Genomic DNA, 9,862 nt, shown 5'->3' with positions numbered 1-9,862 from the left:
TGCTCCGGGTGGACCTACCACGGTGACGGGGACACTTGACCCCGCTGCCCCTCCAACCCCGCCGCGGACGCACTTGCAGGAGACCCCGGCGACGGGTCTCTCTGGGGAACGGGACGCTGGACTTGACAAGCCTCAAACAGCGGCGGGCGGTTCCGATCCCGCCGCTACTAAAACCCTGTCGCGGTCACAGTCTGTGCGGGGGCCGCCCCCCGTTCGGGACGGGCCGGCGACCTGCAATCGTTCTAAGTCCCTTCCCTTTCATTAATTGTTGTTGTTATAATCTCCGTTTGTCTTGTCATACCTGATTGTTATGTTGTTGATCGCATTATTTTGTTCTGTTACAGCCGGGGACAGCTGGGTTTTTCATAAGGGGGGGGGGGGGTCATGTAATGCGAGCAAGGACAGGGTGGGCGCTGCCTCCATACCACTCACATGGGCCGGAGTATTGGGGAGGCGGAGCCTGGTCGACGGGGTGAGTGGGGGCTGAGTCAGGGTCACGTGAGAAGGAGGAGTCAGGGTCACGTGAGAAGGAGGATATAGGGTGAGAGCCGGAAGGGATCGGGAGTCGTGAGAGAGTGGAAATAGGGGAGAGCCACGCTGGGTGCTGGCGGAAGAGTGGCGCCATTGCCACGTGGTCGGAGTCACGGCACCGTCGGCCAGCGGTGTACGTGGGGTAGCAGTAGCTAGCAGAGTGTGCGGGAGCACACGGAGCAGCAGGGTGGCTGCAGAGTGTGCGGGGCACACGGAGCAGCAGAGTGGCTGCAGAGTGTGCGGGGCTACACGGAGCAGCGGGGTGGCTGCAGAGTGTGCGGGGCACACGGAGCAGCGGGGTGGCTGCAGAGTGTGCAGGGCACACGGGCAGCGGTGTTGCTGCAGAGGGTGCGGAGCACATGACGGGTGTGCGGGGCGCACGACAGAAGAGGTGCGAGTCCGACCGGGGACATCGCGGGGTGCGAGACAAGAACACAATAAAGGACAAACGGAGACCTACATTGTCTAAAGAGTCCTTTATTACACTAGTACAGCATACGGTGTGTTGGGCTTGCTCTCCAACACACCGGTGCGCTGTCCTAGTAACCAATAGCATGTTTGTTTACGTGACAAACCTTACTAATTGGCTGTGTCGGGTGGTGGCGGGTTTGACGACACATTTATATATTTAAGTGATCTAACTAAAAAAACCTGTATTAAGAATGATATTGGTCGTGAAAGCCTACGTCTTCTTGGTTCTTTCGGTAAAGTCACGTAGAAGGGAAGTAATACAATAATAAAAATAAAACATAATAAAATAATTCTCACGACGTTTCGGCCACAACGCAAGCAGCCGTCCTCAGGTGAAACCAGGTCTGTCGAGGCAACAGCGTCTGAATGAAACAGCACACGTGCTTTGAGCATATATAAGCTGGGTTGGAAGGGGGGGGGAAGGGGGCGCCTTGACAAAAGAATTTGCATATCAAGAGGAATTTAGCATATTTATGGGAAATGCAGGTATGTGATTAGTACTACTTGTGTCCGTGCATTATGCAGGATTAGCAGCATCCAAGGGAGGGGATATGGGAAATGCAGGTATGTGATTAGTGCTACTTTGCCCGTGCATGATGCAGGATTAGCAGCATCACAGGGAGGGGATAGGGATAGCATTAATAAAGGGAAGAAGTGTTAATAGTATGTAGCTGCAGTAACTAAAACCACCACATAAACAACTGAAGTATAAACTACATAGTATCATCATTATACTAGATATACTCTACAATAAGCTGAGTTACTAACAGTAAGTAATACATTACAATTATAAAGTCGTAAAAAATATAATATGCTTCCATCTAAATTTTATTCTCTTACATCACACGGGCATACACCGTACTATATACTGCCATAGACAAACCTAACGTTAAATTATATACTGTATTGCTATAAACCACCCTAAACCTTATCCATTGTAATATTACACTATGTATTATTCTACCCACCCTAATGTATATCACACTGCTGTATATTCACTATACAATTACGGTACTATATATTACTTTGTACATTGTATTAAGCATATACATTTTTAAACTATTTGTTATTATACACTGTACCGTTGACCGTCGTGTGAAAGATACTAAGAGGAAGCAACAAAATATGTCAATGCAGCGGAGCAAAGAATCCATTCCCTGCGGAGAATACAATGCCAGTGAGTGGAACGCGGTCTGAAAGTCACCGTAAACGTGAACACAATCAGTTAAGATCCGAAATGGTGTATTACGTCCTTCCAATGATTGCTAAGCCAGAATCCATCTTCTCGGTTGAAATTGTCTCTGTGTTTGTATATGTGGATAGCCTCATGAACGAATCTCTCATGGTAGCCAGATAGCTTGCAGAGAACCTCTGTCTTGGAGAAGTCAATATCATGTGAGCCCACTGAATTGTAACAGTGATCTGCCACGGCTGAGGTGTTTGTCCTACCGTGTTTCAAGTCTGCTTTATGTTCACGGATGCGGTCTGAGACATGTCGTTTGGTTTCTCCAATGTAACTGCTACCACAGAGGCAACTTAGTTTGTAGACGACAGGGTACTGTATGTCTGGAACCACATCTTTAACAGACGGGACCAGATCACGGATTTTATGTACTGTGTTGAATTGGACCTGGATCTTGTGTTTAATCAGGATTTTGGAGATCTTTTTTGTGACCCCAGCAATGTAGGGTAAGGTGATGGTCTTGAAAGGCTCCTCAACGGGATCCTTCTTGATGGTTGGAGTGATGGCTTTGCGGATTGTGTAGTCGGAGTAACCATTAGCCTTAAGAGCTTGGCGTACGTGTTTGAGTTCACTGGCAATGTGTTCCTGGTCGGATATGCATTGGGCTCTATGGTATAGCGTCTTGATGAGGGAATTCTTCTGGGATGGATGGTGGTGGGAATCCGGTTTTAGGTAAGCATCCGTATGGGTGGCTTTCCTGTAGACAGAGTAGCTCATTGAACCATCAGGTCTCCTTTTAATTAGGACATCCAAAAGGGTAGCTTGCCATCTTTTTCGACTTCCATGGTGAATGTGATGGCTGGGTGTATGGAATTAATGTGGTCGAGAAATTGGTCTAGAGCAGGACGGCCATTTGAACAGATGACAAAAGTGTCATCTATGTACCTCTTCCATAAGGTCGGGCGTAGAGTGGCAGTCTGGATGGCGTCAGTCTCAAATTTCTCCATGAAAATGTTGGCTACAACCGGAGATAGGGGGGAAGCCTACGTGTTAAAGTAAATAGAATGAAAACAATATGTAGTGTACAATACTGTATACGTATCCGTGTACAGTACTGTACACTACAGGAAGTAAAAATTCGTGAGCAGCTGAACCTCACTGCCTCCCCACTGGAGGCTGGGAACACCACGTGGTCTGCGAATGGTTGAGCCACAGGGGCAGAATCGGTTAATAAAATTGACCAAAAACATCAAAACCGCTAGGAAAGCGTTTGCTGTACTGTGTTGTATCAAAGTTTATTTCAGAGGAGCTGTATTTCTCTTGCAAACAAGGCTCTCTTAACCTCAGTCATACTTGTCAAGAATCAAACCTTGTCATTGTCTGCTGTTCTTTCATTGTCTTTATCTATAATCTAGCTATTGCTAGTTAATAATCTGATACAATATGTGTGTTTTTTGTAATTGCCCAACATGTTGATGTTATACTGCTTTTTCACGTTTGTTCGCAATTGTGAAGTTGTTATTGTATTGTCGATAATTTCTGAGTCAACATGAACATTTTGAAGTGCATAACTATTATAAATGTGTCAATAAAATGTGGTATTGTATGTCAAAACTGTGAATATCACAATATTTGAAATTCCTTTCATAATTTTACCAAATCTGTATCTTGTAATGTGCAGGAAGGAGAAATGCCTTATCCATTGGCCATACGCACCTGTGGAGGACAAGGAGGAACAGACTTCAACTTTGATGGGAGGAACAATGGAGCAACGCTGGAAAAAATCTGGGTGTGGGTCGGAGGGTGGCAGATCAAGTGCGTGAAGGCCTGGCTGACGGATGGAAGGTCTGCACAGTATGGCAATCCCTCGGGATCTCAGAAAGAGTTTGTGTTCCAGCCTGGGGAGCTCTTTTCATCCCTCTCACTGTGGGGGAATGGGGCTGGCACACGCATGGGCGCCTTTAAGTTCAGGACAAGCAAAGGCAGGGATTTCTTCGTGAAGATGACAGACTGGGGCCTAAAGACCGAGTACCCAGTCGACATCGGCTCTGGGATCTGCCTTGGAATTCAGGGCAAAGCCAGTTCAGACATCGACTGCATGGGCTTCGTGTTCATCAATTCAGTGAAACGTTCAGAATTGATTAACGTGACATACCCTACACTGCGCAAGCAGCTTCCACAAGTCCAGATGGAAGAGATCAAATCAATCAGTTACAAGAATAAGGGTTCTGTCGACCAAACCTATAAAATAGAATCCTCCAAGACCTTGACCAAAACCTCCTCCTGGTCGATCTCAAACAAGCTGGAGGCAACCGTGAGCATCAGCGTCAAAGCCGGCATTCCGGATGTCGTAGAGGTTGAAAGTGGCTTTAGTTTCACCGTTGGCACCGAGAGTACGCGCAGTGTGGAGAATTCAGAATCGAAAACCGAGCTCCTCTCATTCGACGTCACGGTTCCTGCAGGCAAAACCACGGTGATCGACATAACCATCGGTCGTGCAGAAATCGATCTCCCGTACAAGGGTACGGTGCGCATGTCCTTATTGAACGGCACCACCTTCGACATCCCAATGGAGGGTGTCTACAAGGGCCTCGCCTACACCAAGGCGACTGCAGAAACAAAAGAAAAGTGAATCGGCATTGGAAAAGCACGCACGTGCTGTGCTTTACCAGCTGCATGCTGCATGCAACGCTGCCTAGCTTTTTAAAAATAATTTATTGAAACCTGCGGTATAAAATATGATGCAATACATACGCCATTTGAGAGAGTACAGTTATTGCAATTAAGGAATCTTTGAATCGGTGAAAAAATTATTAACACAAAGATGCAGTTATTTCAACGACTTTTTCTCGCACATACCGTACATAAGCGAGTCTGTTCGCTCAGAAATCACAATGAAATGATCATAATCATAATGTTTATTTATCCTGGAGGAATCCGATGATCTATGAATCGCTTTTTTACAGATGTCCAGTAGGGGCGAGTCAGCAAGTTACAACAACAAACAATACACAACATGAAAGGAGTACAAAGTAGAGCAATGGTAAGCAAGTAGCTAAAACGTAAATAAGTAAGTAAAAAATAAAAAGTATATACGTACAAATAGCATAAGTAAATTCCTGACAATTTTTCAACACTAAATGCTAACTTGGGCAAGGGAACAAAACGACGACAAAAACAGTTCCAGATCAAACCAACACTGCAGAGGGTATCTTCATAATATTGGATATTATTATGAAGATATCTTCATAATATTGGATATTATTACGAAGATCCGTGTGCCCCGCACACTCTGCAGCTACCCCGCTGCTCCGTGTGCTCCCACACACTCTGCTAGCTACTGCTATCCCACGTACACCGCTGGCCGACGGTGCCGTGACTCCGACCACGTGGCAATGGCGCCACTCTTCCGCCAGCATAATATTGGATAATATTGGATCAAAGCTAAAAATCACATTTGCCAATTACTTAGGTGAGAATGAGCTCCAACTAGCAAAAGCAAATGAACGTAACCTTCCTGCAGTAGTCTGGGCAATGTAACAAGACAACACAAACTGGCATAGGCAATGCTGATCGGCAGAGTACAAATCTGGAGGGGTTCGAGGCATCAAAGTACAAGCTGGATGACCGATCTTGATTTGAAGCTTTCGTAACCGAAAGAACCAAAGAGGCTGGATGACCGATATAAAGAACTGGAAGGAGGTGAAAGAGGTGGAAGCTTTATGGGCAGCAGAAATGAGAAGATGGAGAGTAAAAACCTACACAGAGCAAATTATCTACGGCAAAACAATACGAACAAATATTGACATTACAGATTCTGCATGCTGCCACGTACAGAAAAATCGATTAACTTAACCAATACCAAAATTGGAGAGAGACGACATCCACGTTTGAATGATACCAAACAAAACGGTGACAAAAAGACAAAGATTCCCCATACAATCTACCAATCATCATTTGTGTTGGGACAGCTATTTTCATGAACGCTCATATTTGTTTTCCATTTCACATTGCATGGAAAATACAAATTGACAACTGGCCTCGAATTAGCAACAGTTTCTCCAAAATTGACATCCACAAATTCAAGAACCGCTCTTGCAGTATCATCACCACCACCACCATCTGGATTTTTGTATTTAGATTACAATTGCATGCTCTTTTAATTATAGGAAATTGCAATGCTAATAGTAATTTGCATGTTATGCAATGCTTTGGGATGGATATGCAAAATTAAAGATCTTCCAAAATACATTGGATTGTGTTTGAATTCAGTATCACCATTATCACATCCACAACCGCTTGAGCCAGCATCACTGAAAACCTCAGTTCGAATCCAGGCAGTCGCCTGTGATTAAACTGCACGCTCAAGTGTGGTGAGTTGGTGGTCTCAAACCCTTCAGAGTGCTGACATGATTACGAATCCAGGACCTTAGCAGTGCAAGCTCGCCAATCAAACCTATGAGACACCTGGCCACATCGTCTCCAAAGCATCTTAGGGTTGCTTGATATAGTCTGATTATTTCAGACAACTTCAAATTTGTCGTGAATTTTTAGATCCATCATCCATGATACTTTAATTTATCCCTGCAGTCTGCCTGCTGTATATTGCTCTTTCAAGGAAAACACAAATTTGTAAGATAAACATTGTAGACAAGGCAGTAAACATACAAATGATCGGAAGAGAAGTCAGGGCATTAGAAAACAACTGGAGGCACCAACTAGTATCGACAATGTGAGGGAAGCGAGACTGAGATGCCATGGCCATGTAGTGTAGAGTGAGGATGGACACATCATGAAATGATGAAAAAGAATCGGCTTTCCCTTTGCCAACAATCACACATTAGGTGTTAAGATGTTCAAACACCACATAAACACATAATGCAAGGCGTCGCATCTGCATTAACCACAAGTGCCTGCGTTTAAACATGCAAACATATTTTTTTATAATGTATGCATTGTCCTTGAAACTGATTGGCCTACACCAGGGACAGCCTCCTTTATGGCCTTGTCTCAGCAGTTTTAGCCCAGAGAACAACATCAAATGTTAAACAGTACAAAGGCAATGCAAATATCAAAGCATTACTAGTTTGGGCTGAGGAGTTATGCAAATGAAATCATTTCTATATTTGAAGCTTTCGTGACTGCAAGGATTCATACTTTTAGTTCTTTCGGTAAAGTCACGTAGGTAAAATTAATAAAAATAAAACAATACAAATCACGACGTTTCGGAGGCAACACAAGCTTCCGTCTTCAGGTGAAACCGTCACAGCAAAATATCTGTACCTTATATAGTGGTTACGGGGGGAGGAGCCAGGAAGGGCAGCGGGGGAGGAGGAGTTGTGAAGTGGTCAATTACTGCTTTTGTTATACTGCTGGGTGGGTAAATGAATTAGATACGATTAAGCCGCTCTTTGTTATGCTGTTTGTGCGCAAGTCACTGTGGGATGAATGGACTCGTGGTCAGGGACGTGTTGCGCAAGTAACTGTGGATGTACATAATAGATAATGAGCGGAAATGCCCATGTTTATACCAGTGTTGGCTGACAATAAAGAGTACTGTTAAACGTTAGGGATGTTAACACTCGGTGAAGTAAAATAGTGCCTGTCAGGTGGTGTTGGTCAGAAATGCCAACGCTATACCACAGAGCTCATGGCATTTCTGACCAACACCACCTGGCCAGTGAATTGAGACATGTACATCGGGCCCTCAGGGTGAACGCATACTCTGAACGCACCATCCGCCAAGCTGTTTCTCCCACCATACAGAAACAGCCACTTGAAACTCCGATCAAAACTGTCACGTTACCATACATAGCAGGCGTGAACAAAAAGATCTCCAAAATTCTAAACAAACATAAGATCCAAGTCCGATTCAGTACAGTACATAAAATCCGTGATCTAATTCCATCTGTGAAGGATGTCATCCCTGACTTGCAATACCCCGGAGTCTATAAACTGAGTTGCAGCTGTGGTGACTGTTACATTGGGGAAACGAAACGTCATGTCTCTGATCGTGTCCGCTAGCACAAGTCAGATTTGAAACACGGCAAAATTGAGTCGTCCGCCGTTGCCGATCATTGCTACAACTCGGTGGGCTCTCATGAGATTGTTTTCTCCGAGACTAAGGTGCTCTGCAAGCCTTCTGGCTACCATCAAATGTTTGTACACGAAGCCATTCAGATATACAAACACAGACATAATTTCAACCGTGATGATGGGTACAAACTTAGTAATCATTGGAAAGATGTTATCAACCATGCAAAAAAGATTTAATTACACATTTTTGGACCATATTATCTGACAGGCACTATTTTACTTCACCGAGTGTTAACATCCCTAACGTTTAACAGTACTCTTTATTGTCAGCCAACACTGGTATAAACATGGGCATTTCCGCTCCTTTTCTATTATGTACATCCACAGTTACTTGCGCAACACGTCCCTGACCACGAGTCCATTCATCCCACAGTGACTTGTGCACAAACAGCATAACAAAGAGCGGCTTAATCGTATCTAATTCATTTACCCACCCAGCAGTATAACAAAAGCAGTAATTGATCACTTCACAACTCCTCCTCCCCCGCTGCCCTTCCTGGCTCCTCCCCCCTTAACCACTATATAAGGTACAGATATTTTTCTGTGACGGTTTCACCTGAAGACGGAAGCTTGTGTTGCCTCTGAAACGTCGTGATTTTTATTGTTTTATTTTTATTAATTTTACCTACGTGACTTTACCGAAAGAACTAAGAGTATGAACTGAAATCATGTTTATCTTAATACATTTATATCAAATTTATTAAGGTACAATTTACTTCCAGGTTTTTGTAGGTGGAAATTCGACAAAAGCAATTTTAATCAAATTTGTCACACACAGAGTGGTCTCATGCTTGGATTCTGGTGCTGCCAACTCTGCAGCTAACCCAGCGCCGTATTATCCAAAAGGCATAGTAAGTACTGTGCCTAGGGCCTACGGAAACTTAAGGGCCTAAGAAAAAAAATGTTGATCATGTTTTTAAGTATTACAAAAAAAATACCAGGATATCTTCTTGCATTAATATATGTATATAGCAAGGATACAGTAGCACAGGGTATTTTTTTTTCTTATATATTAAAGTCTCCGCGCACGCGCGCTAGCGAGGCATTTGGCTCTCGAACGGTGGGAATAGGCTATTTATTTTTCACGTTTCTGTGCACAAAACTATTTTTTCATTATTAGCTTGCTAAATATTCCCTTTTTTGCTGTGCTTTTATGACGCTGCGACGGTCTACTGCCAGTTTGTGATGTGGCCTGCTGCCTGCTGATTAATTAACGTCAGTGCACTGGCACGCTATTATCTACACTGCTAATTTTCCTTTTGACCATTATGAGTGTATGCCAGTCTATACTCTGTTGCCTGCTTCTTTACCTCACTCAGTGTACTGCCAGCCTTTCATGTCGACTGGATTCTGCTTTTTCAGCTGCTGCCCGTATTGACATCTTTTTATGTCGACTGTAGCAATGCCTATGTCATTGAGTCGGCGTACTGGCAGTCTATAATCTAGACTGTAGCCTGCTTCTCAACTTACCTGTGCATACTGCTGCTCTTTAATTTACACTTATTTCTGCTTATTTCTTCAATGTTTTGATTGCTCACGTCACGCTATTTACTCATACGTAGTAATGCGATACTCATAGCT

General features: G+C 44.0%; 1 protein-coding gene across 1 annotated transcript; it reads left to right on the top strand.

Moving 5' to 3' along the window:
* The first annotated feature begins 3,866 nt into the window (after positions 1–3,866).
* LOC144732957 (aerolysin-like protein) lies at positions 3,867–6,432 on the top strand. The gene has a single exon (XM_078614619.1). It carries the CDS (start codon positions 3,876–3,878, stop codon positions 4,815–4,817), a length of 942 nt encoding a protein of 313 aa, XP_078470745.1. The 5' UTR covers positions 3,867–3,875; the 3' UTR covers positions 4,818–6,432.
* Positions 6,433–9,862: the final 3,430 nt, after the last annotated feature.

This window comes from Lampetra planeri, chromosome 45 (assembly GCF_965212315.1).
Source record: "Lampetra planeri chromosome 45, kcLamPlan1.2.h2, whole genome shotgun sequence".
Lineage (NCBI taxonomy): Eukaryota > Metazoa > Chordata > Hyperoartia > Petromyzontiformes > Petromyzontidae > Lampetra > Lampetra planeri.
Note: the sequence above shows the minus strand (reverse complement) of the source record. Positions and strands in the feature narration are given on the sequence as shown.

Coding starts and splice junctions, on each gene's coding strand:
- LOC144732957 (XM_078614619.1), top strand. CDS start 3,876: ATGCCTTATCCATTGGCCATACGCACCTGTGGAGGACAAGGAGGAACA.